Source organism: Hippocampus zosterae, chromosome 2 (genome assembly GCF_025434085.1).
Source record: "Hippocampus zosterae strain Florida chromosome 2, ASM2543408v3, whole genome shotgun sequence".
NCBI classification, from domain to species: Eukaryota; Metazoa; Chordata; class Actinopteri; order Syngnathiformes; family Syngnathidae; genus Hippocampus; species Hippocampus zosterae.
This window is the reverse complement of record NC_067452.1, coordinates 26,970,104-26,997,797: the sequence shown is the minus strand read 5'-3', so window position 1 is coordinate 26,997,797 and position 27,694 is coordinate 26,970,104. Positions and strand designations below refer to the sequence as shown.

Below are 27,694 nucleotides of genomic sequence, written 5' to 3'. Positions count from 1 at the left end.
GGCCCGGTAGTCCAGTGGTTAGCACGTCGGCTTCACAGTACAGAGGTCGTGGGTTCGATTCCAGCTCCGGCCTCCCTGTGTGGAGTTTGCATGTTCTCCCCGGGTCTGCGTGGGTTTTCTCCGGGTGCTCCGGTTTCCTCCCACATTCCAAAAACATGCGTGGCAGGCTGATTGAACACTCTAAATTGTCCCTAGGTGTGAGTGTGAGTGCGAATGGTTGTTCGTTTCTGTGTGCCCTGCGATTGGCTGGCGACCGATTCAGGGTGTCCCCCGCCTACTGCCCGAAGACAGCTGGGATAGGCTCCAGCACCCCCCGCTACCCTAGTGAGGATCAAGCGGCTCCGAAGATGAAGATATATAGTTAAGTATTGTATAATAATTAAAAAAAATATAGTTCACTACTTCACAGATTTCAATTATCACTGGTTCTTTTTGGATCGTAACCCCCGTGATAAATGAGGGATTACTGTATTCTAAAAGGGCTTGATCTAATGTCCATTTACTGAAAAGAAAAATGAAAGCACCAAGTCCCGCAAACAAGCTGCGACTGAAAGATGACTGGAAAGCTGAGCAACTACAAGTGAGGAAAGCCAGAACTTGTTTGTCCATCCCGACAACCTCCACTGGAGACCTCCTTGCATTATCTTGCTCCCGGCCAGGCAACCTTTCTCAATCCTTTGCGTGGGTTATCCCAAGATGAGTCCTTTGCAACATAAACTGACAACTTGCTAATGACGAGGAGCCATTTAACATATACGAGACGAGCGCATGAATCAATCGTACTATCTCAGAATGTAGGGAGCGCCCGATATTTTTGGTCAGTGTGGATGACTACCACTCAGGTTCAGTGCAAACAAACAACACAGGATCACACAGACTTGTCAAAGTTATTATTGTAGAATACTTTGATGATTTTTTTTTCTTTCATACAGACAAAAGGTGTAGGACTTAATTCCCAATAAATTATCTTAGATTTCCGTACAGTTTGTCTACAGTATACAGGTGTGTTCTTCCTCATATATATATATAGATATATATCTATATATATATAGATATATAGATATTTATTCGCTTAAGTAACAGGCAGGTAACTCTTTAATATATTCAATAGTCTTTGTGTTTGTTTGTTAGGTTTGTTTTTTTTGGTCTTTTTTTTTTATTTCAGCACAGTTCAGGCTGCATTTTCTGTCTGCAGAACAGCTCTGCGTTGTGCAAGGAGGAGGACCATTCCACACACAAAATTTACAACAGTGTGTATCATGAATATTGTAAAAGCCAGAATTTCTCCCCCGGGCGGTTAAAAACCTGCGGCAGATCTAAAAGAGCAGCCTAAACAATGCAGACGATAGATGCATTGCACTTCTGCGGTCTCTAGCTCTGTGCCACCCTCCAGTCGTCCAGTCCTTTTGAGAATAAGAAAGTACTTTTGTCTCCTGCTTATTTACAGAGTCACCGCGGCGGTCTCAAGAGACTTAAAAGCATCTGGGCCCCTCCGCACGCTTCAGGGTCTGTTCACTGGACAGAAGACACAGCCCTCAAAATATGCTCAGGAAAATGTGCAACATATTGTTTTCCATCAGTGGGAGCACCGGTGGAGAAAATCAATAATCATAGTAATGTACAAGTGCTTCCGTTTTGTTTTTCCTCTCCTTACAAAAAGTAAAAGGACTAAAAGGTAAGGAAAAAAATAAGCATAAAAGAGAGTAACAGGAACATAGTACCTGTAAATTAAAGTTGCGCGTGTGCACTTTAGGGGCGAGCTGTACAGTTTTGATGCAGTGGTACAATTTCTAAATTGGGATAAATATATTCTTTTTCACATTCTGCTTTGCCTTCTGTTAATCTAACTCACAACATCATAATGTGACATGGCTCTGGACAGATGGACAGTAATGGCTGGAACTGGTCCGTCTAATTTACAACACTGTAGATTTGCTCGGTATGTTTGGTGTGTGTGTGTGTGTGTGTGTGTGTGGCTTTTTCTTTTTTGTCGACCGTAAGAAGCACTGACAGAGCTGTGCTACGAGGCAATGAAATAGACAGGGTCAGACTTGATCAGGTGTGTGTGTGTGTGTTTGTATGCGTGCGCATGAGAGAGAGCAAACGTGGAGAGTTCATAGCACGCAGTTGTGACAGTCGTCTAAACGATTTACCTACACATAAAGAGTGACATTAATGATACCAAAATGCATGCTTCAAAACAGACAAGAGGAACACAAGGCAGCCACTCAGGTGTGGGTGGCGGCCATGATGATGAGCATTCAAGAAGACAAGAGTTCTGTACAGTTACGGGTTGTTGTCTTTTTTTTTTTCTTTTTTTCTTTCCAGAGAGCCTTGCGCCCCTCCAGAAGCGGAACTGGGCAAGGACACGCGTGTTCCTGCTCTGTTTTTGCATGTGTTAGCATCCCTGTTGGACTGCAGTTCTAATCTGGGTTACACAGGATGACATGTCAGTCAGTTGCATATTATCCGCCCTTGCCTTTTTCTGGTGGTGGATCCTGTCAGGTAGTCAACAGGAAAAAAGTGAGGGGAGGCGCGAGGACAAGAAAGTGGTGGGGGTGGCGGTGGTGACCGGAGGGTGGGAGTTGATTTGCATTGCGTTGCACTCCAAGGCAACGTGAAGTCAGCAGTTCACCCACACGTGGTACAACTTGGGACACGCTTGCTTGGAATGTCCACGGAAGGTCACGGAGCTGAATGTGGAGGAATGTGATGTCACCGGCTCACATGGTCTTACCATCATGTATGTTGTCAACTCTTTGTGTGGCTGCGTTCTTACCCTTGAAAACATGAACAATTTCACCTTGTTGCCATGATCTCAGACAAGAGCATCGCAGGGCCAACCGAGAGCAAATAACACATCACACTAATTCAATGACTCCTTTCAAAGTGATTTGGAAACAGTCGGCTTGTCTGTTGCTTTTGTGTTGCAATTGACCCCAGAGCCACATGGACGTAAATATGCAACAAAAAAAAAAGTCTGTCCCACCTATTTCTGCAAAAGCAAAGTGCTGTTGTCGATCCGTGTAGTGGAATATAAACAGTTCGACTGTACACGATAGAATGGGTCCGTTCACTTGCCTCCCTTGATCAGGCTAGCAACCGTAATTGGTCACTGACAAAGGAGGTCACAATGGAACCCGAAAGCCTCACTATGAGGCAGCAAAAATGCACATGATTTCTCGCGGCAGAAGAAAAAGGAGGACGGTGAAATGTTTGAGGAGAAGTTGAATCTGAAAATGAAATATCGTAACAATCAAATATTGTGACATATTTCAATAATTGGCTATGAAAAACAAAGATTTGAGCTGGGGATGGCCTGGTGGGGACAATTGTAACACTAAGTTCTTCCATTGAATCTGTTGAAAGTCACACTTTAGAAATGATATTTAAGATTTTAACGAGCGAGTGAGTAAAATGCCACAGATTTCCGCTTGCTACTGAATTATCATTTCTAAATAAGAAAGCGGGTTAGTTTTGTGTGTGTGTGTGCGTCCAGTTTTCAAGCAAGACAATGCTAAGCGGCGTAACAAATACGAAAATACGGATCTTCTCATGCAACCATCACACTTTAAAATATACAACTTCTATTTTTGGTGAGCTAACACAGAAATTTAAGTTGTAACAAGTTATAAAAATAAATTACTGACATTGATGGCAACAATGATAGTTAGCACAACAAAGCAAGAGTTGTTTGCTCCAAAACAATTTTCTGAGTTGTTTCATTCGGATTTTGTTCATTCTTATTTCTTTCTTGTGAAATGCGGGAAAGCCAATTTCAAATGACCCAACTTAAAATGATTTGTTATGTTAAGTTTGTTGCCTTGAAAGTTTGAATTGATGATTTTTTATTTTATTTTTTGTAGCGCCAGATGTTAGCTAAACGTGGCTCCTTACTGATGGGAAACCTAAATGATCAAATATCATTTGTATGACATAATTGACAATGTTTTACATATTAGGGTTAGGGGCTAATCCAAAAATGAATATTTAGCTGTATGAATCAATCAGTCAATCAATCTATCTCCCCCATCCATGATGGTGTGGACCCCATGACATGTGAGCAAGAGCAGGTTTGAGGTGAGTGTCAGTCTTAAAGGGCCAAAGTCTGTGCATTGTGACCTGATGCCATTTAAAGGGATAATGCTTCACAAGCATTCCAAAAGAATTAAAACAAAACACATTAGGGAAGGGATAGCGAGCCGAAGCAAAGCGGGCGAGGAGGAACAGCAAGACGAGGGAGAGGAAATGAAGAGGCTTCGATCGGATACAGCATCGTGACGGAAGCCATCCACCAGTTCATCGTATGCATGGCGCCGCTGTACCGTGGCGAAGGGATGTGCGCATCCCACACAGATAACAACATATCATGTAGACATGGGGCAGCATTCAAGGATTGGCGACTGATGACAAGTTCGGTATTGTCGCTTCCCAATTATTAATAAAAAAAATAAAATAATATCATATATACATATGTACTGTATATATACTTGTATAACGCCTTCCTTTACTATTAGGCCTAAATGAAGGGTAACTTTGAAATGTATACACATTATATATACTGTATGTATACCATATATATATATATAATGTGACCATACATATATATATATATATACATGTATGTAGATGTTCTTTTTTTTCCTCAGAAGAGACAAGACAACACACACATATTGAAAGAGAGAGTGGGAAGTGATCGGATGTAAAATGAAAATGAACATCATGCTGCAGTGACAAAGCCAAGAAGTGAAGCAACGCGGAAAACTAATGAGCACCATGTTGCGAAATGAATGAATCGAGGCGGAACGGATGAGGAATTTAAAGCTTCAACAATTACATCACAAGCAAAAAGGAGCTGCTTGGGGTTTTCAATGACAAACCAGATCATTGTTGAGCACGGTGGTTGTGGTGTCCTGGCGGGCAAGTGGGCGGGGTCACGGCAACCGCACTCGATTAACACCGGTCGGAATGAAGGGATTCGGGGGCGGGGGGGATTCACGGCCAGGGAGCCCCTCCGTCTCCAAGCCCACCGTCGGCAGATGGAGGCCAGGCTGAAGAGCGAGCGAGGTCAAGGCGGGGCGGGCGGCTGGTGGATGAGGGGAGGGAGTTGTACTTTGATCGCGTCAATGTTCACGTGGAGTCGGCAGCCATCGTCCTCCCCCCCTCCTGTCACACAGGAGAGACTGGATGGAAATGTCATGTGTGTCTCCTCAAGCTCTCTCCTCTGCCCCGCCCCAAGATTCAGTTCCCCTTCTCCCCGACCCACTCAGTTATAAGGTGGTCTCCACACAGTAAAGGTGGGTTAGGTAAGGAGTTGGGGGCTTCCCCAACCTGTCCCTGCTATGATGGTTGTTGCAGTGTTGATGGTGATGATGACGAGGGGTTTGGTTGCTTGAAGTGATGGTGTTGATGCTGTGTTTGTTGGCGCGGACAATTGATGAAGCGCCGCCGCCGCCGCTGCTGCTGTTGTTATTATTTCGGTTGCACTGGGTCACTGGGAGGCTATGCTGACGGTACGGACGAGTGGGACGGGTGCGGGCCGTGGGCTGGGGCTGAGTGGGAGGGGGCGGCGGCTTGCGAAGAGCCGGGTGCACGTGCTGATATCTGCTGAGTTCTGAGTCGTCGTCCACATCGGTGTCATCAATCAGCGGGATGTTGTGGATGAGGTCATTGATGAGGAACTCCGGGTGGGCCATGAAGTTGTGGATGGAGTTGCGGGATTCTGGTTTCTCCCGGCCCTCGTAAAGCGAACTACGGAATGCTTTCACCACTCGCATCTGCCGAAAGGAGGGGAAGGTGTAGGAGAAACCACAAGAACAAGAGAAGAACAAGTCAGACGCTGAAGTGGGGGAAAACAAGTCAAGGGAAACCCGCAAAGACCGATTGGTCTTCTCCAGAAGGCAGACAGACATACAGACACAAATGGACAGACACTCGGGGCCAGGTGGCTTTCCGGTTAACTTTTCATGACGATGTCACTCTCCTTCTTTTCAAATTGTGCGACAAAAGTGAGACATTTGAATTTGACATCAAAATATGAATAGGAGGGAAAGAAATTCAACATTCACCCCTTATTTCCATCTCTTATTGCATCCGATAAACAACTCAGAAGATTTGTAATCCAAGCTCAGCAACAGTGACTGAAGTGAATAACACTAACATTTGTTTTGTGGTCTTTTTTTTCCTGTCATCAACTGCTGCTTTTTTTCCCCTCCTTACGCTACCCACTCAACGTCTGTTACATTGTCCACCAAAGATTCCTAACTTCTCCATAAGAATTCAAATTGCTCTACCGAGTACGGAAGATGTTTGCACAGTGGCTCTGATTGATATTCCATCGTGTTTCAGCATCTCGGCCCGGGACAGAAAGAGACTGGAGCGACTGGTCAGGAAGGCCAGTTCTGTCCTGGGTTGCTCCCTTGACACTCTGGAGGAGGTGGGCAACAGAAGGATGCTAACTAAGCTAAAAGCTATGATGGCCAGTCCCTCCCACCCCCTCCAGCCCGCCCTGACAGCACTTGGTAGCTCCTTCAGCCAGAGACTGTTACACCCGCGCTGCAAGAAGGAGAGATACCGACGCTCGTTCCTACCGACTGCTGTCAGGCTGATGAATAAAAAATAACAATCATAATAATAATAATAATAATAATAATTTTTTTATCCGTTTGTGTTCATATTGTATTTAATTGAAAGATGTTTGTTGTTGTTTTTTCCCTCTTTCTCCTTTCTTCTTTCTACATACATTCTTGCTGCTGGAGGCTGTAAATTTCCCCATTGTGGGACGAATAAAGGATATCTTATCTTATCTTATCTTTATGCTTGCTTGTTTTTCACCACAGAGAAAACTAACAGCTTTTTTATGCTTGTTGCATCAACCGTACCGACCATTACTAACTAGCGTAAATGTAGACTTCATAAGCAGGATTCCTCTCTGAATCCGAATTTACAAATTAGTGCGCTTTATTATTTGAATATTAAATGTAGGACCTACATGGCTTAAAAAGCCCACCTGCCAGTCGCATGTTCCAATTCCTTAACTCACAAGAAATAGGGTTGGACTCAAACAAAAGGCGCATCTTCTGAGTTGTGTATCTCATCTAGCTTTAAATACCTGGAAATGAAAGCTAAAACATTGATAGATTTTTTTTTTTGGCTTGATGTCAAACTCGAATGTTTTCACTCTACAGCCAAAACAAAGGAATTGCTACTAGTTGTACCAAAAACGTAGCGCATGTCCATAAAAGCGCACTTTTCAGTTAGTTGGGAATTTGTGACCTATGCAAACCGTTTGACTTCAACACGGCTTTGTCGATCATTTTCAAGGAAGAAAGGTCATGACTTTGGGTCAGGCTTTATGTCTATCCCACTCAAAGCTTGATTAACTGAAACAGGATGTTATCGTAAATTACGTTCGATTATCCCGGTGATGAGATTCCGTAGGGGTTGAATCAAAGGCAACTGGACTTCTTTTGTGTTCAACATTTCAATAAAAACTCCTCCAACTGTCTGGTGGGGGGGAGACCCCACACGCATCCCCCAGATGGAACCTTTGTTCCAAAATGTGTATGGCCTCGGATAAGAATGCGGTCACTAATAGATATGAGTCTTCCAAATCCAAAAACTGATGTGCCACTAATTGATGTTCAGACTCACGGGACATTGTGTAAATGACCTAATCCATCCATCCACTATGCTTAACAGCATTCGGTTCATGGGTAATCTATCCATGATAGTGCATCCTCATTCAAGGCTGGACCTGAAACCTTTCAACTGTGAAGCAGACATGATGTACACCGCGCTGCTCTGACAACAACGTATTCTTGATGAAATGAGCCTATAATTTGAGAGAAGACTCCAATGCACCGATGACTATGAGTGATGTGAACGCTTCCCAAGAGCTACTGCGTCCTAAGAATTACATTTGGGGGCACTCCACCAGAAACAAAGAAATAAGTCCTTTGTTTAAAAGCCCAGACAGACGGATTCCAAATCGAAGATGTTGCGTTGATTCAACCTCTCCGGATTATTGTATCCCACCATTGGATTCACGGTCGTCCGTCCGTTTCTGCTGCAGAGAATTTTGTTCATCTACGGCCATGCATTCGTCGTTATTTGCTGTTCTAAAACACATTGCAGGGAGTAAAAATGAATTCATTTTAGCCGAAGTGCAGAGGGCGACCGCCTGATCCCGCGTGTCATCAAAAGATGTTGGAAAAAAAAAAGTGTTTTGAAATGAGTTTGCTATTGACAAACACTTATGTCAGTTCTGACACACCAGACAGACTTTGCAGCATCCACAAAGACCACAGAAGCAGCAAAACACCTCACATAAATACGCACCTGACGTGCGTGGAAGAGTCGACAAAAATGTGAGGGTGTGTTGTGAGTGTGTGTTTGAGCGTGCGGTAAGAATACACTCGCACCGCAGCACAGCGGCTAGCATGCATGCACACAGATGAGGCTAAATGCCAGGCACAGATGGAGAAGAAGCAATAATAGTGAGTTAGTTGAATGTAGAATCAAGAAATCACCAAGTGGCCAGGCGCACAGGTGCGCACGCGCGCACAAGTACACACACGCACGCACGCGCACACACACACATGCAGCAGCCGTTGTAACAGAACGGAAAGGCCGTTTTCCATGGAGTGAGCTTGGCACTTTGGACATAGCATGCATTGGAAAAAATGTGCACTGTGAGTTTCGAGTCAATCTGTTAGCAATCGCTGTGCACACACACGTGCACACACACGCATTTGCCAAAATGTCCTGCAGACATGCATGAGAGAGAAACGAAGAGAGTGGAATCAGGATGAGGCTGATGAGAAAGGTTGCTGCGGGACATAAAAAAAAAAAATTCAAGAGTTGCAAAAAAAGAAAGCAGGCGTCACAGCAGGTTAGAAGAGCGTGTGATTGGTTTGATTATTTCAAACAGGAGGTGATTGGTTCAAAGTCAGCCGTGTCACGCGTCCACAGGCAGCCAGGTCATGCTGAATCAGATGACTGTCACTCACAGACTCAGTCTCTCTCTCTCTCTCTCTCTCTCTCTCTCTGCCATACAAACACACATCAGCGTGAGGTCCGTGAGTGAGTTGGGAGGTGCGTGATGCGGTGTGCGGTGTAGGTGCGCATAAAGGCATTCCCCGGCCATGGAGGTCGCTCCATGCACGCTTCCCTCAAGGCCAAATCGAGGGAAAGCAGAATGAGCTCAAAGAAAAGGAGAAAATTGAATGTAACGATAACAGACAGGCGCGGGCAGACAGAGACTTACATAGAGACCGTTTGGCCAAAGGCTCTCTATCAACTGCAACAGCGATTACTGTATACTTTTGACAATCAGGTAGCTTCAATGGTGGAGCGGGGGGGGGGGGGGGGGGTCGATGCTGCAGTTGGCCAAACTCTGAAAAGTCTCTACACATGACTCTGGCATAGGTGACAGACTGGCAGACAGACAAACTGACGGACAGACAGACAAACTGACGGACAGACGGTCAAGCGGTAGGTTCAGTGCTTATCGGTTTTTCCAAAGAGCCTGTCAGACAGCAGAAAAACACTTCATGCAGACTGAGAAGGTTTCAGAACGTTACTTTCTCACTTTGTCGGCACTTGGTTTGTTTTCATTTTGGTCCCCGTAGGTGGAGTAAACGTTCGAGTATATGTCGCCCACAGTGTGACCAGAGAGACCTGGAGGTCAGGGCGCTGCTGTGTTATTACTTTCTCTCAGCTTCTCTCCATCCATCCCTCTCCCTCCCTCTCTCTTCCTTCATCCCTCCCTGCCGGCCCTCTCGGCATAGCTTGATGGAAAAACGATTATGATTAAAAGTACAAGGGTAGAGGCACTGGAAGGTTGAGGCTGCTGTGTGGGGTGGGGAAAAAAACTGCTGATGGAAAGAAATTGCAACATAAATACAGAGAGAAGCTGTGAGGCTGATGGCCCTTACAAGAGTTCCCAAATCTCACGTTAGGTGAGCAAACGGTGAGTGCTACCGTCCTTTTGCTATGCATGCTTTTCACTTCAGCGGCAGCCCTTCTTGCCACAACCATTCTCTCTTTTTGTCTCTGACGCAAAGGGAGGAGGCGAATACCCCCTTTTAAAATATGCAACAACACAAGAACGAATGAAGGAACGGAGGGGAGAAGTGAGAGACGGTTGATCTCAACAGTAATCTCTTTCTGAACTCCTCTGTATGTCGATGAAAGTAGGTCCAATATGAAATGAAAACAAACTGGATCCGCAGGGATCACAAAGGTCCAGCATTGCTCAAGGTGGATGAGAGCGCGAAAGACACACATCTTCCTTCTTATATCTCAAATCTAAAATACGGAAGTCGGAGGGCTGGGCTTGCTTTGCCGAGAACAGCGGTGGAGTAAACGCATGACGCAGAAGTTACCTGAACACGAGCAGCGCTCAAAGGCTGAGGTTTTCCTTCATGAAGTGAGACATAAAACACACCATTTCTGAAAAAATTTATGCAACAGTGCTACGGATGTCATGAACAGAGTCATCATGTCGCTTTCTCTGGAGAACACCTGATTGACATACTGTATGTTTTGCACGCGCAAATCAGGCACAGACTTGATTGTACCACAGTGTGGATGTGGAAGAGGGTTAATCCAGCAAAAATGTGTGAATGAGAAGTTTTGATTTTGTTTGACAGATCGACTAGGCCGGGGGTCGGCAACCCACGGCTCCGGAGCCGCATGAGTCTCTTTAGCGCCTCCCTAGTGGCTCCCTGGAGCTTTTTCAAAAATGTATAAAAATGAAAAAAGATGGGGGAGGGAAATATATTTTTGTTTTAATATAGCTCCTGTAGGAGTACAAACATGACGCAAACATTCTGAATGTTTTTCAATGCTGTGAGAATAAATATTACATTTCAAAATTTCTGTAACACAAGTTTCTATTTAAACGGATGGGATGCCGGGCAGATAGCTGTAGTAAAAAAAAAAAAAAGTACAATTCACCGAGGGTACTGGCAAAGAATGGGAATGTGGAAGGCAGAGAGAAGCATTTTTAAACGCTATACGTGAGTTATGATAGTTAACACGCTGCAAAAGTGTGTTCCATGGCTCGATTATCTTAGCGGCCGTTATGTCTGTTGCTCATTATGACGTGTGTGTGCGTGGTAGCAGGTCAATCGCGGGAGGTTGATTGATCAAAAAGTAGATACTGTATTCCGTCAAAAAAGTTTGGGCACCCCTCCTCTACAGGATGCACTGCAAGGAAAAAAACGTTTAATCATGAAGGCTTATTGTGTATTTGTAGCCAACTTTGTCATTTTCATAGTAGGCTAATATCGATACATACAGCATGTGTTGCCTTCATTGTGAGGCTTATACAGTATAAGGCTTTTAATTTTTTTATTTGTTTTTTGGTCCATTAAGGCTCTTTCAACATTTTGGGTTGCCGACCCGTGGACTAGGCAAATTGAAACATTTAGAATTAAGATCCCTGCTCATTAAATTCCAATGTTCACAGCCATCTTTAAACCAAACATGAGCATAGCCTAATAGTCGACAGATACGGGATAACTTACAGTTTAAGTCATTGTACAGGCTACTCTATCGTATAAATCGTGTGCGGACTGCGCAGGGTTACCGTGCACACACGGAGGGCTGCGTGACTTGCCCGAGTCCGTGTCAGACACAAGAGTTACAGCCTGCGGGCTGAAGCACTTGCTCATGCAAGGCAAGGTCTTGTTTTAATTGGGTGGCCATGCAATAGTACCGTGTTCATTCCAAGTGTAATAAGGCAGGCGTCAACATGACATTCGAAAATGCCTTGATGGGCAATAACATCTCTTCAGTTTTTCAGAGAAAAATGACAAGACCTGAAATCACCGCCTCATTGGTGAGTATTTGCGGGCTGGGGGGACTGACTGCTCATTCATGTAGTTGTGGTGTTGTCATCCCACAGATGAATCAATCACCACCAAAAGTGAGAACATCAGTCTGTCCAAATTCAAGACTGTACGTGTCATGCTACGACCAGGTGTTCACAAAAAAGCTCTTTAAGAACTTTTGAGGGAAAATAATTGAAGGGGGAAAAAAAGCAAGCTAACCAGCAGCAGCACCCTTTATCACTGCACGCACACACCTTCATTTGACTTCTACCAGTCACCAGTTACAACTCAAATGCAAAGATCTTCTCACGATGAAAATGCAAGACCCTTCATGATATGCTGTACTGCAATCATGTCAGGAAAACAGAAATATTCTTCAAGAACGGCCAAGATTTTTTTGCGCGGTTTAGCGTAGACGCCAGCCTCTCTGTCTTTCCTCCTACGTCACTCGGAGTGACGGCGCAAGATGAAGAAGAAAGGCAGCGTGGGATGGCAGGAGGTATAAATGCATGAGGGAAGGAGCAAGGTAGGAAAGGAGAAGCAACTGAGAAAGGACGGATGAGGAGACAGCACAAGCACACACACAAGCATGCACACACACACACATGCGGACACGTCAAAAGCACCGGCACGCACGTCGCCATACACACACAGCCCGTCTGCTCACACGCGGACTGAGAAACACGCAGCAGTGGTCACAACAGCGGCTCTGGGCACATCAGCAAGTGCACACACAAACACACACTCGCCGAACTGACATACAGAGAAATCAAAGAGGAAATATGAGGTGGGCTGCGCTACTCTCCACAGGAGATGGGGACAGTGACAAAAATGGATGACATCAAGGACGAGGGAAATGACAAAAGAAGGAAGAACAAGGAAAAAAAAAGGATGCAAAAATCGAAAGAAATCTTAGCGTTAAACTAAGCCTGTATTCAGATCTGGCGCAATCCAAATACATCTACAAGATAACAACTCTACTATTTATAGAACAGAGTACATTTCACAGTCTTTAGGAGCGCTTTGGGCAAACAGGACATCCTGTAATATCTCAAACAAAAAGAACATACAGCAAAGAGAAAGTCAAGAGTGGCATTGGAGAAAGAGAGAAAGTTAACAAACAAACAAATGGGACGGACAGGGAAAGAAACCGCAACGTTTTGGAGGGCTCAGGACGAGAGGCAAACGTGAGATGTTGAAGCTGAAAGTAGTGTTACAGACATCATCGATCCAAAACACGCTGAACAAAACCGAGAGGAGGAGACGAAGGAGAAACAAAGCTCAAAGGGAAACTCAACTTCGAATGGCAAGTTAGGCAACAGCAGCGGTTTTGAGGGCTTTTATACTCGAAGGTTTACAGCTTTTGGCCAACACTCTAATTGAAGCATTCCAAGAATGTCACACCCGCAACTTATTTTCTTTGACTTCTTAAACTTGGGAGCAGTCATTTTAAACACGGTAACCTGGCTTGACCTCATTGACACACAGGAAATATTGTAAGACATGGTGCAGCGGGAGCTGTCCTCACCTCTGTGAACTTTGACCCTTACCTTCCACCAGGATCAGTTCGATCATTTCAATAGATTTTTCTTTTATTTTTTTTGAGGGGGGTGGGGGGGTATATTTTTCAACTATGTATTATAACTAAAAGGGGATATCAACTCAAAAATGTTCCTCACAATAATATGTATGATCCATGCACACCCACAAATCTAAACATTCTGATTAATATCGCGTTTGAGGAATTTAAAATGAGCAGCAAAATCCACCTATTTTTATCCCCAGGGGGGCGGCCATTTTGCCACATGTCGAGTGAAAATGACATCACATCATAGCACCTATGGACTCAGATAACGACCATTCACGACTGACACGTTTTCCTGGTTTGGTCATGTGACATTCTCAACGTTGAGCCCTTATGCTACAGTCAGACCGAATGCGTGTGCATTTCTGGCAGTGCATAGCCATACATAGCCAATGCATTTCGCGTAATCACGTGCGGTTGGGTGCCGGGTAGCACATTTGAAGAGTTCCAAGCAAAAATTTTGCTCTTTTGCCTATTTCGCCGTTTCATGCTGAAGTGATTATTTGGCGGAGGCATGGAGCCGATAGCCAATCGACATCAAGAACGTTTACTTACTACAACCTACGCATGAGCAGAACAAGCAGCCACACATCCAAATAAAGTGAAACACATACACACACACACACGCAACATAATGAAATTTAAAATAATGTGGGACAATATCATTGCTGTCTATAGGACTGAGAGGTATATACAATATGGCCAGCTTCCTTTGCGGGCCGGGACTGACACCAAAAAAAGTGTGGCCTTGGGGAAATTTGGAGGAGGGGGGGTAGATTATCTTGAGAGTGGACTGAATTGTTTCCACCTGTTGAGCTGTCAGCAAAGAAAGCAATGAGCAGCCAACACAACCACGCGTCACCAGATTGAGTTTACAAGTTGGAGGAGGAGAGACACTCCTCCTGTCCGCTCAAAGCAATGGCCGTAGCTTCCCCCGCAAACAAACACACACAAGAGATTTCACGTTCAGTCTGTAAACTGTGATGTCATTTTCAGTCAACAGCAAGTGGCAAAATGGTTTTTGCTGAATTCATATCCCACAAACGCAATAATAATTATCTGATTATCGTACGTAGATTAGTGAGGCTGCAGAGAAAATGTGGTCAAGAACATTTTGGACTTGACTTCCCCTTGAAACGTGAGTCTTCCTCTGGCAGGACTCTTGACACAGTGAGCGAATTGACAGCAACCTCCTGCACCACACTCAACACTGAAACATAAAATCAAACACACTCTGGACTCAGGCCAGACCTGGATTTGGACCAGACCAGATCAGACCAGAATTGCACAGCTGGTCAGGACCGGGTGCTGTTTGAAAGGGAGAATAAGAAATAAAAAAAGCTTATAGGAAACATTGTACACGCATGAGCAGCAGGCGAGCTAGAGGGGCCGGGGGGCACAACCATCGACTGTAAAATACTGCAGGTCCACGTGCCGTGCATAAATGTGTGTGCGTGTGTGTGTGTGTGTGTGTGTGTGTGTGTGTGTAAGAAAATTGTGTGTGCGTGTAAGAAAACTGTGTGTGCATGCTTTCGGCGGACTCACTCCCTGGGGCTGGGCTGGTATTGGCTGTTGCGGTGGAGAGAGCTACGTGAGAGGGGGTAGATATAGTGTTTACGTCGTGGAGCTGACTGAGCACGGAGGAGCGCCTTCTCACTGCTCCCTGAAACGAGCCGCTTCGCTTGAACGTGCTCACTACCTCCATCTGCAGGACAGAGATAAAACAGTGGCACTCAGTGAGGGCGGCAGGATCGCAGCCAGCGTGGAACCCTCTCGTTGGTGTGTGTGTGTGTGTGTGTGTGTGTGTGTGTGTGTGTGTGTGTGTGTGTGTGTGTGTGTGTGTGTGTGTGTGTGTGCGTGCGTGTGCGTGTGCGTGTGCGTGTGTGTGGTGACAACTCATTTCTCATTTCCACATAGACAGGCGCTTTTGGAGGGTTTGCTCAGCATTAGTGCCTATGCTGATGGAATTTTGTTGTCTTTCAAATAATTGCTCTCCCATTCACTCCCCCCCCCCTCACACACACACACACACACACACACGCAAAGTACAAATATAGTGATACTCAATGAACGCTCCACTAATACTCATAAGTTTTTCAAGATACAAGATCATATGGGGGGGGGGGGGGTTGCCTTGATTTACTTGACTTACAAGTAGGGCTGAACGATTGTGAAATCTAATCTAATTGCATTTTTATTCATAATAATTGCAATATTTTGATTGTAATTATTTTTTTCAAGGCGGCTCCTCACATGTTTTTTTTTTAAACAAACAAACAATAAAAGAAGCTGGATTACAATTAACAATACCAAATATCGGTATACTGGGCACAAATGTTTTGGTATAATGAGTTAGGTTTATGCTAAAATAAAAGCAAATGGACCATGAATTGAAACAGATTGGTTTACATACAATTTCCGAGCCGCTTGATCCTCACTAGGGTTGCGGGGGGTGCTGGAGCCTATCCCAGCTGTCTTCGGGCAGTAGGCGGGGGACACCCTCAATCGGTTGCCAGCGAATCGCAGGGCACACAGAAACGAACAACCATTCGCACCCACACTCACACCTAGGGACAATTTAGAGTGTTCAATCAGCCTGCCACGCATGTTTTTGGAATGTGGGAGGAAACCGGAGCACCCGGAGAAAACCCACGCAGGCCCGGGGAGAACATGCAAACTCCACACAGGGAGGCCGGAGCTGGAATCGAACCCGGTACCTCTGCACTGTGAAGCCGACGCGCTAACCACTGGACTACCGGGCCGCCTACATACAAATTATTTCAACAAATATTGCATTTGTTCACAAGCTACTTTACAACATCTACGCAGAATGCATGCTGAGATGTGATTGTAAAATGGTCAGACCCTTGTGCATGAGACTAGCAGTTAGGCTTACGACCTACAGCTATTCTGATCACCGTTCGTCTTAAAATATTCATAACAGCGGGGCCACGTGGAATGTGGGCACCAGTGTGAAGTGAAGCGCCATCGTCGGTTCCAAAATGCTACGTGCAATAATGTGTACTTAACAACTTTTGTCTATGTGCTACTTTACAACACGCTATGCTACTGAACCCAATATCGGCTCTTCAAAGAGATAAAAGGCAGGAAAAAATACATTCATGGTCAAGGTGATTTGTATTTTTCTTTCTTTATTGTTAGTATTATATAATGAGATATGTCTGTCTTTATGTGAAACCGGTGTATAGCGTGAAATATGTTCTGTGCTTCAACTCAACTCATGACTCAACTTTTGAATCATTCAACGCCTACTGTTGAAATCTTGATTGACTGAGATTTGAGAAAGCTTTGAAGAACGTGAACCAGGAAGTACTAACAACAACTTCAACTGAATCGGAGAAGCGAGGTATTAGCATCAACGCCCATATTGAGAGTTGTTTGACGTTGTCGGCTACAAGAATGATTCCGACAAATGCATTGTGTCTTGTGCCAGCCTAAAAACTACCAGTTTCTGGCCTTCAAAAATTCTGTTTCTTATTTAAAAAATAAAATAAAATACGAAAGAAAGATATCGTTTATTTAAGTTATTTTCTTTGTGTATGTCTTTGTACTTTTTACTTTTGCACTAAAGTATATTTCAATCTGTACTTTTTTCTTTCACTGTTGAATTTGTATTTCTATTTTTTATCATTTTCTTTTTACACAAGTACACTAGCTTTACTTCTACGCAAGTACAGAGCATTAATACTTTTGTTGGACACACACACGCTCACACACACACACGCCTTGGTCATGTTGCAGTGCGTCTTACAAACCACCACTTTTAAGTTGCGAGAGAATCATAATGAAAGCCAGAGGAGAACATACTGTCGGCTGTGTTGAAGAGAAACGCATATTAGAGGCAAAAACTCACAGCACATTGAGAACAAACAACAGAGAAGCACCAAATCTTGAGTTTTGGGTTCCAGTCTCATCAAGCATACTTTACCTGAGTCTGTATGCGGTTGAGGCCTCGGAACCAGAGGATCTGTCCACGACGAAGCTCTCTCTCAGCACAGTCAATCTCCTCTTCATCCTCTGCAAGCTCCTCCCCTTCCTCCTCCCCAGGCTCCAGACCGAGACCCGCTTCCTTCAGGCACGGTAACCGCTCCGCCGGGACAGTCGCGATCACCTGCATGTCAGGTTTGTTACATTTCAATCGGCGGTAGAGAGTGCTAGTATGAGTGTGGAAATGGCGTCACCTCAGGGGAAAATTGCACATCTGCAGCTTCCTCTTATCAAACACGTTTAGCTTCAACAAGCTGAAGAGATTCGTACCTGACCCCACAGCAGCTCTCCAACTCCCACAAACAGACACCAAAGCCACTGCTCGATGTTGAGTGGAGCACAGCTGAATGGCTTCCCTCCCCACTGCACAATCACAATCTGAAACAGGGACACACACACACACACACGCACGCAAATAAGTACTTGACTGTATGACTACAGCACCCTGTACTGCTGCATCAACAGTGTCGACGCAACACACGCGTCATAGACAAAAATAAATGAACTATTCGTAGTACTATTGGAGTGATTTACTTATCCAAGATCGTTTTGGATTAAATCAAATATTCATTTCGAAACTAGATTTTGTATTTACATCAGTTTGTGAGACACGAAAATGAATATCCAAATGCCGCTATCTAGGAGACAAGGTCCAACGTGCTCAACACAAAAGTGTGTCATAATATAGGAAAGTGCTGATGAGAATGAAAAGTGTCATGATTGTAAAATGCAATGCGCTGTGAATAACAGGATTTCACTGCTCGGGTGACAATGGCTTGATGTGACAAGACAGACTCTTGTCTCCTCAGCCAGGCAGAGAACAACATTTAATCTGACCCAAATGTTTCAAATGAAATGACTGTTGGCGACATCGCTGAGCGTTTAAGCATTGATTAAAACCGATTGAAAGCTGTGATGGGAACGCAAACAGCAAATATGTTCTGATATTATCGTTCGCTGCATGAATTGGATCTCTATTCGATCCTGAGCGACGATACAGCAATCAGCGGATTTCCAAAGGCCTGTTACGGTGACATCTTGTTGACAGCAAAGTGTACCCTCAATTAGATCATGATAACTTTTGACAAAAAGCGGCATTGGTCTCTGCTATGTCACTTAACTTCCATCAAGCCTCCTTCGGTCTGCAACACTGATATTTGTCTGTAAATATTGCTGCTCTGTCACACCCAAAATCACCGCCACCTCCCACCTCTCCCTCTCTCTCTCTCTCTCTCTCTCTCTCTCTGTTCACATTTCCCCCAAAGAGCCAGTAAGCACTGAAGCGATTTGCCGTTGTATTTGTCTGCTCGTCTGCTCTTTTCTGTGTACTCATAATATTCCTGTGTGGCACTTTCCCCCCTCTCTTTAATTTGGCAGTGGCAGTAAGACAGTGGTCCTCAAACCTTTTTCAATAATGCATGCAGACTGCCTGTGCTTCTCAGTATGATTTATTGATAAGCAAACTTGTCATTATGGTGCACTTTGCAACATTTGTTTTTTTCACTATGTGCACTAAGCCAACATTAAGGTTGATGTGAACTGCTTACATGCCTGTTACAAACGCAAGTTAACTCTTTACCAGACATGGAATGATAACCTAAGTGGGTGCATAAAATGGATGCTCTCAGGCTTGTCTGACTGTTGAACTGCTAATTTTCCCTGTGCTTTTTATTCTATGTGAAGCAGCATTCACCAACGGTTTATAAATGCCACCTCACAAAAACTGGCCCCCGGCGCTGCTGATCTTTTTTTTTTTTTTTTTAGTTGGATGTCATTTCATGAATAAATTAGCATAAAACTCATTGTTATGAGATTCTGGGTTTGAATCTCATGCATTCTTCTAAACCAGTGACTGCATCAATCAAATTCCAAAAACACCCGATGGAATAATAATTTGAAATGAAAGATTTGGCTGACATTTTTTTTAAAAGCTTCTTTAAAACCCATCTTACCTGTACCCCGAAGGTCCCCAAAACAATGGAGCAGAAGATGGGGTTGGAAAATATGCCATCAAAGACATTTCTCTCCCCGTGGATCTTCCGTGCGTTGATTTCATTGAACAGCTGCATGAGGACAAACGTGTTGAAGATGATGGTGTAGTGCTCGGATGGTGGTGAGTGGAGGGGAGCGTTGCGGCCACTGTCGATGTTGAACATGCGCTCGCCTGAAAGCGGGTGTGGGAAGATAAGAAGAGCAGAGAAGATGAGCCTTCTGAGTACGTTACGATGAATACGTGTAAGGCCTGGAACAAATACCCAAGGCGGAAACAAATCAGCTAAACCAAACGTGAAAATAATGTACAGTGCTTCTCAAATTTATTCGACAAAAAATACAATATCAAGTTTATCATCCAGCGGCGCAAAATTACCAGCAGTTGACGTTTCGGAAATGGTTAATACAGTGATCCCTCGCTATTTCGCGGTTTGTTTATCACGGATTCCGTGCATCACAGATTTTTTCAAACATATTCATAAAAAAAAACAAAAATTCACATACATGGAATACAGTACTGTATACGCTTTTGTTTTGCAGCTTCTCGCGGACCGGACTGTTTGCAGACTTTTTGCGGACTTAAAAAAAGTTTTTTTTTTAACCTTTTTTTGTTCATTGGGCGCTATGTCGCGGATTTTTGTTTTATCGCGGGTGGTTTTGGTCCCCATTAACCGTGATAAACGAGGGATTACTGTACACCAATATGTCAAAGTTTTTTTTTAAAACCCAATATCTATTCTTATGCTTAAAATATAACACTTGTCAACAGCAAATTTGGATCCGGGGAGGTTTAATGTAATCCTCAACGGATTTTGGACGCTGATTTTAAAAATATATTTTTTTTTATTCAGCTCATCAGGTTTTTGAGATATTTGACTAAAACAACGCTTGCGCAACCATGAGTGAGTTGTCATTTAGAACGATGAGTTGCCATTTCGAGCGGCCATAGACAAAAAATCTACTTGTTGCCAAACCTTTAATTCAGAAATACTGCTCAATATACTACTACATTACACATTACATTACTGTCATTAATTATCAAACCATTATTCATTATTATGAAAACCTAATGTGCTACAGAAAAAAACAAGAGCAGATTTGGCAAAGATTCTTCTAGAAAGGTTTATTTGTATCACTGATTTAAAAATGTGAAAAATTGTTGACCAATGTAATCATTACCGGCATGCACGAAGAACTTTTTCACAACAACAATAACAAAACAAAAAGACTTGGTTTAATAAATCCACCAAGCACTGCATCTCATTAGAAAGGTTACATTGCAGACACTTCTTTGTACTTTTTGTATGCGTGCACGCACCTATGAAAAGCAGTGTGAAGATGATGACCAGTTGGTACACTCCATGACCCAGGATGTTTTTCATCATGGTGAGGGAAATGAGCGGGTTGTTGCGACCGTAGGGTTTCCGTAGCAACAGGGCCTCTGTGGGGGGCTCAGTGGCCAGGGCCAAAGAGGCAAACGTGTCCATGATGAGGTTCACCCATAGCATCTGCACCGCCTTCAGCGGAGAGTCCTGCCAACAGATGAAGCCAGGGACAAAAAAAAACAAAACCTCCATTAATTCGATATTGGGCCACGTTTGTCTCCCAAAAATATACAGTAATTCTGCCTCAAAAATAGAATGAATAAATTTGAAAAAACATATTTACACCACCCGAAAACATTTTTGCCCACTGTCCATTTTTAACTCCGTCACAGAGATTTGTTGCAGATGCACACATTCAGTCAGTTATTATGGACAGGGGCGGAGCTATGTGGTGGACAAGGGCAACAATGACCACCCCAGGCCACTCTCAAGGTCACCCGTATTTGATAGGACAATCGATTCTAAACAGATTTTTTTTTGTGACAGACCTAAAACATGGAGGCTTGTTCCCTTCTCTTTAAATCAGCACCGAAACATTTCGATTGTCATTATAGCTGTCGAATTTTACTAACATCCTGTTGCTTTTTTTTTTCCACCATGTAAAAATGTGGGTCCCTGATGCCAGTGTTGGGGTCGGTCTGTGGTCTCATATCATACCACCAGACCATATTATACAATGAAATTGATGGGCTCTCTTCAGCCTCCTTGCATCTGCTACCTTGTCATCCTCAAAAATTCTTGCCACCACCCGCCTCTCTCTCAGTCTGACTCTTTACTACCCAACTTCTCATTCAATCTCTCTCTCTCTCGTGATGTGTGGATTGATACGGAAATATCGATACCACTGATAATAATAATAATAATAATAATAATAATAATTCATTTACAGATCCCTATGCACAAAATTTGATGATTAAAATTCAAATATTGATACTTTTGATATTTAATTCATTTGAGATCAGAATCTCATGAACAGGAACACAGCACAAAGCAACTAAAGTGGTGAGATCTTGTCTGAATGACATGCGGTCGGTGGAAGCAACCTTTTTCTTCTGCTTGGCTAACTGCAAAAAAAAAAAAAGAAGCATTAAGCACAACAGCATGCTTCGCTTTGTCTTTACATGCTCGTCTGCTCTTTTCTGTCACTACATTCCGGTGTGGTTCTCTTCTTCTCAATTTAATAAACTGACACACTCATCAAAAGACAGTGGCCATCAAAATGCTCTGGGCTGATTCGCATCTACAAAGTTACCATCATACCATCAGAGCGCAATTATTCTTGAGTTCAGTGAAAATAATCTGCATTCATTCATTCATTCTTGCAATGGTCTCCTGTCTCACTCTCCCTCGTTCTCTCCCGACATATCACTACAAGTTGAGGCCGCGTTGGGGCATGGTGGCCATTCACCAACCATTCGAAATTCCACCCCTCTGACCATCCAAAAAAGCACAGCATTGATGAGTGTTCAAAAAAAAAAAGGTTTGGTCATCTATTTCTGAGCCCTGTTGGGATTGGTTCAGGCCAGCAGTTTGTTTTGCCATCCAAATAAAAGTGTATGACTCAGATGTGACTCTGCATACCTGAGTGATGCAGGCACCAGTGAAGGCGACGATGACGGCCACTACGTTCACTGTGAGCTGGAACTGCAGGAACTTGGAAATGCTGTCGTAGACGTTTCGCCCCCACATCACCGCCTTGACAATGCTGCTGAAGTTATCGTCAGTCAAGATGATGTCAGATGCCTCTTTTGCCACGTCTGTCCCGGCGATGCCCTGACAGAATTTGCGACGGTGAGGAGGACATGCGCAGAGTCACGGCATGAATCATGGGAGCGTTCAAGCATTCTAATCATTCTGGAGAGTTACTGCCTCAATGCTGTGTTGTTCTCCTCTAAGTCTTTGCAGTTGGCCTGAGTAAAAGATGTGGTCAAAGACAAATGCACGCCACCGCAACAAAATTTTTCAACACGCATTATTTAGAATAGGGCAGCTGAGGCAAAACTGCTTTTGACGCTACAAAACGATTCAACCCATCTCTCATTTAACGTATCATTTGCCAACGTGCCTCTGGGTATTAAATAGAAAGTACATATTATTCATTAAGCGGCGTATTTGTCTGCTTTTATTCATAATAGTTGCAGAAATGTTGATCTGAACAGGAAAAAAAATCAACTCAAAGCTTGTAGTGACAGCAAAGTCAGACTCAAATGATATTAAATCTCTACTGCTTAATGGCCAACATTCATTCGAGACTCAGAGCCGAATTGTAGAACTAGTGGAAGTGGAATGCAAAAAATGAAGCAATGGTCATAATTACCATTGCAAAGCCAACATCAGCCTTCTTCAAAGCTGGTCCGTCATTGGTTCCATCTCCTGTCACTGCAACCACCTGCCTCTGTTCTACAACAGTACTGTCAATGATGCCTAACAGAGGAGCAGAGGCACTGGAGGTAAGTGATTGTGTGGGTGTGTGTGTAAAAGTATGTGTTTGGACCTTATCAACTCGTAACTCACCTTTGACAAGGGTATGTTTGTCTGTTGGTGAAGACCGAGCCAGCACACGCAGCTTGGGCCAGATTTTATCAATTCGCTCCTGTTCAATCTGCATGCACATGGAAAAGGGCAGATGGATTCAACAAATAATATTGCTCACTTCTTTCACTGGTAATTACCAGATTACAAGATAGCAGCTTGGGCTGTTAAAAAAAAAAAAAAAAAACAATGACGCACACACCAGCAAGCTGTGTACAATTGACAATGTATGGAAAACTGTCGTCATGAGAAGCTCTTCATCCCACTAAACATTGCACTCAGCTCATACAAATGTGGGGGAATGTTGCTATTTCATCAAAACTTTATGCCAGGGGCAATTTCTCTCAACGTAGTTAATATTATAATTGTTATTCACTCCTTTAACATGCAAAGCAGATGCATCGCACGCACGCACGGGGAGAACATGCAACAACCTCAGAACGTGAGGCAATCCTGCAAAGGTATGGCCAATTTAGACATTAAGAAGTTGCTTTTTAGTCCATATAAAAGTACTCTTTGTCCCCTTCACAGTGTTAGAAGACAATGTTATGGGATCATGATCGAGTGAATTAGAATCACGACTGTTATTACTGGTATTGGCTGCTGAGATGAAAAGTGTTCTCAGTACGTCTAAGGAAACGTGCAGCTTGAAGACATTCTTTTGGAAGAAAACTGCACATGAATGAGTGCACTCACGAGAACCCAACTCACCTCCCCTTTCTCGTTCCTGATTCGTCGGTTGAAGTCTTTGCCCTCGAGACAGATAAAGTCATCCCCAGGGTGGATGATTCCACATTTGGCAGCAATAGCCCTGGCTGTGTTTATGTTATCACCAGTCACCATCCGCACAGTGATGCCCGCACGCTGACACTTGCGGATGGCCTCGGGTACCTTGGGAAAAAAAATGGGTTCACACAGAAACGCGATGAGATTACTATTCAAAAAAGCCGTTTTATTCACCTACTGCAATATGGAAGGCCGCCGGTGGTGACACACTCCTACCTCAGGTCGTACTGGATCCTCAATCCCAACCACAGTGATGCAGGTCAACTCTGTCACTATTTCTGCCTCATTTTCCCAATCGGGCTCTGGATTGGAGGGCAGGTCACGATAAGCAATACAGATGGTTCTCAGGCCCTCGCATGCCATTGGCTCGATCACCTGTTCAGTAAAATCATCATTAAAAAAATGTAGCCAGGAAGAATGTCGAGCAGCTTCAGTATTTTTGGTGGATTTATACTGGACATCAAAAATATCCATGGAAAACAGCAAATTGTCTTGCAATTCGAAGTTAATGTCGGGTGAGCTTTTGATCGTTTTTGCTGGTATTCTTTCTGACAACGCTGAGAGGGAAAGCCCCCGTCCGCGGATAAGCGCAGACAGCAGAGGAAGACAATATGATGAAGAGCTGGCATGGCATAAAGCTGCCACAACGCAAGCAGAAGAAACCAGCCGGAATACAGTTGTGCAAGGGCAAAATGATTTTTCTCATGGCGCAAAATGAAGTCGCCATGAGGCAGGTCAGCCGGCCTTGCCAATCAAGACAGGACTTGCGCACACTGCTGCAAAATGCAATCTGTTAGTGCAGCAACTACTTGCTCCCCGCTGGCGAATACTTTCTACTGCAATGTTTGTTGCATGATATTTCAGTCAACATGTCATTCACCTGTTTGACCATCTCATCTCTGTCCCGTGGGCGGAAACTTCGAGGTTCCCCGTTGGGATCTTGGATGTAAGAACACCTGGTGAGAGAAAGAATGATAAACCGTGGCACGGAAGACCGAAAATACAGTATGTGTTTATTGACAAATATGAAGCGGTATCACGTATTTCCGGGGCTGAGCTTTTCTCTTCCCTTCCACTCACTTTTTCAGCATGATCTCAGAGGCTCCCTTGCTGTAGAGACGGAAGGAACCATCTGGCAGCTTTATCACCGTACTCATAGATTTGCGCACCGAGTTAAAGGTATACACCTGCGATTAAACGGAGCATGAGGATCATTCTTCAGAATCATGAATGCATTCATATTTGTGGCATGCAATGTGAGGCGTGCAAAAGCCATCCATGGCCTTATTCAAGAGAATTTTATTACGTTGTCAACTACAAAAATTAGCTATGATTAATGTGTTGCCATGTGGCAACATAAAAAAAAATACACAATTTTATGGTGTTCAAAAACTCTCCTTTTAATCTGACAGATCATTTTTGTTATAATTGCCCCTACTTTACATTTTTTGTCATGTTAATTTGTTTTACTCATGCAGGAGCTGTTGACAGCATAATCCTGACTATCCTGTCAGAATTAAGTTTGCTACAATACCAATACCAAATAATATATTTTTTTTCCTTTGTTAGAACTTTATTTGGGTTTTATCAGAGGGGCTTTAAATGGTGGCTGGTGTGTGCTGGCTAAACTTTAACATGAAGATGAATGTGACCGCTTCATTGTGAACACAGTCTGTGACATAGCTTGAGTTTGACATCTACGTTGTCGTTTGCTTGCAACAGCCTTTGAAAGGCAAAAGCCGGCAAAAGGAGCGGATTTAATTTCTGCATCGTTGTGACTTCGTGGCTGCCACATGCCCACGCAACTCAGCCAAAGTAGTTGTCCGTGACAACGCATGTGCGTCTTGTGCAAAGTGAAAACTTTGCGTTAGCTGCCAACCTCGGAGGAGATGACGAATAACTATTACTGCAAAATTAATGACACTTTTATAACGGTGACAGTTTAACCCTGGAAATTCTGTGACGATCCCATATAATATGGTGGCTTGATTGTCTCTAAGGTGACAGTGAGGTGCATTCTGAGTCACAAAGCTGACACCATCACAGCTCTTATTCAGAGTGCTGAGTCATTTTCAGACAGAATTCCAATGATCATGACTAAGACATTTCTGCTATGTAAACAGGTAAAGATGGGTGCTGTGGTAGATATCGTCATCCCTACTTTGTAGAGTCTCTCCTCGGGGATCTGCTCTCTGACGGTAGTATAGTCTTGTTGTAGGTCTAATACAAATCCCAGCAGGCCGCACTCCGTCTTGTTGCCCACTTGCTTTGCCAAACCACCCTCCACGTCCGGTGGCTGAATGGCAGGCGGGCAAATTCAATGCAAGCGGAGGAAATGTACATTTAAAGTCTGTGTCGAGCCATTGGAGTGGAAAAAGCAAACAATGACATCGGTATATGACTCACTAAGATCTTGGAGGTGTAGGCGCTGTTGATTGAGATAGCATTGACTAACAGATCCAATGTCCGCGGGTTAATCTGTCCAGGGTCTGGGATCAAGCGGTGGTGCACATCACCTGGAGGCAGACAAACGAATACATCTCAATAACTTGAACGGCGATAGTTGGCCAAACTATCATTTGAGTCATGGTGCATAGTGGGGCGAGGTGAAAAAAGTTTGTTTGCGTTAATGTTCATCGTGAGATCTCATTTTCTGTTAGAAAGGCACAAAATGTAATTTGATTTGCATTCAAATTGTGACCTGCATGCAGGATTGGATATTGCTCCCCCATGTGCCCAAACAGAGGAGGCCGCAATTGAGATCTACATGGGACGTAGGCCTAAAGGAGCAATAAAGATCAGGCTGTCCCAAGTGACTTTGGGCAAGAGGCTGGGAACCCCCTGCACTACAACTTAGCCAATAGCAGGACACATATGGATAAACAACCATTCAGATTCACATTTACACCGTTGGACAATTTAGAGCAGGGGTGTCAAACTCGTTTTTTTTGTTCCGGGCCACTTCGGAGTTATGGCTTCTCTCGGAGGGCCGATGCAAAATCGCAATGTTATTTATTACCCACGAGAATTTGTCATTTTGAAATAGATTTCGGCTAAGATCATGAAAGCTGACACAGATGATTTGCTCCTGCAGGCCACATAAAATGACGTGGCAGGCCGGATCTGGTCCCCGGGCCTTGACTTTGACACCTGTGATTTATAATTTTCAGTTCATCGGTTATATGTGTTTTTGGAATGTGGGAGGTAGCCAAAGTACTCAGTGAAAACCCATGCAAGCACGGGGAGAACTTGTAAAGACAACATGCAGGATATAACACAACTGCGCTTTATTTCCTTTTACATACCTACATAAGCCTGTACCACAGTCATTCGGTTGGTGGTGAGCGTGCCCGTCTTGTCGGAGCAGATGGCTGTGGCATTCCCCATAGTCTCACATGCATCCAGGTGCCGTACAAGGTTGTTGTCCTTCATCATTTTCTACGAAACACAATGGGATGAAGAGCAGATTGAATTCAGCGAGGTCATTAATCACTTGCTATGATGATTGGCATTCACTGGTAGATTCATACCTGGTACTGCTATCATAATGAGCTGTACAAGTTGAA

At 43.9% G+C, this 27,694-nt stretch overlaps 1 protein-coding gene and 1 long non-coding RNA gene across 7 annotated transcripts in view; both read right to left on the bottom strand.

Moving 5' to 3' along the window:
- Window positions 1-1,132: 1,132 nt before the first annotated feature.
- Window positions 1,133-27,694, bottom strand: part of atp2b3b (ATPase plasma membrane Ca2+ transporting 3b) — a 58,127-nt gene continuing 31,565 nt past the window's right edge. For 3 of the 6 annotated variants that reach the window (XM_052058260.1, XM_052058262.1, XM_052058263.1), the window contains 15 exons: window positions 27,434-27,566; window positions 26,535-26,644; window positions 26,290-26,424; window positions 25,209-25,315; window positions 25,009-25,084; window positions 24,345-24,503; window positions 24,054-24,233; window positions 23,325-23,412; window positions 23,128-23,234; window positions 22,392-22,583; window positions 20,744-20,957; window positions 19,386-19,597; window positions 17,704-17,811; window positions 17,375-17,557; window positions 1,133-5,777 (listed from right to left, as the gene is read on the bottom strand). In XM_052058260.1, coding sequence (XP_051914220.1) covers window positions 5,271-5,777; window positions 17,375-17,557; window positions 17,704-17,811; window positions 19,386-19,597; window positions 20,744-20,957; window positions 22,392-22,583; window positions 23,128-23,234; window positions 23,325-23,412; window positions 24,054-24,233; window positions 24,345-24,503; window positions 25,009-25,084; window positions 25,209-25,315; window positions 26,290-26,424; window positions 26,535-26,644; window positions 27,434-27,566 — 2,511 coding nt within the window. In that variant the 3' untranslated portion in view covers window positions 1,133-5,270. Of the gene's footprint in view, window positions 5,778-14,676; window positions 14,734-14,970; window positions 15,131-17,374; window positions 17,558-17,703; window positions 17,812-19,385; window positions 19,598-20,743; window positions 20,958-22,391; window positions 22,584-23,127; window positions 23,235-23,324; window positions 23,413-24,053; window positions 24,234-24,344; window positions 24,504-25,008; window positions 25,085-25,208; window positions 25,316-26,289; window positions 26,425-26,534; window positions 26,645-27,433; window positions 27,567-27,694 lie in introns of all 6 variants that reach the window. The other 3 variants (XM_052058264.1, XM_052058266.1, XM_052058265.1) reach the window with 3 other exon arrangements.
- LOC127596145 (uncharacterized) lies at window positions 15,243-17,368 on the bottom strand. The gene is made up of 2 exons (XR_007961401.1): window positions 16,211-17,368; window positions 15,243-15,851 (listed from the first exon to the last, which is right to left on the bottom strand). It is a non-coding gene; the product is annotated as an uncharacterized LOC127596145 (long non-coding RNA).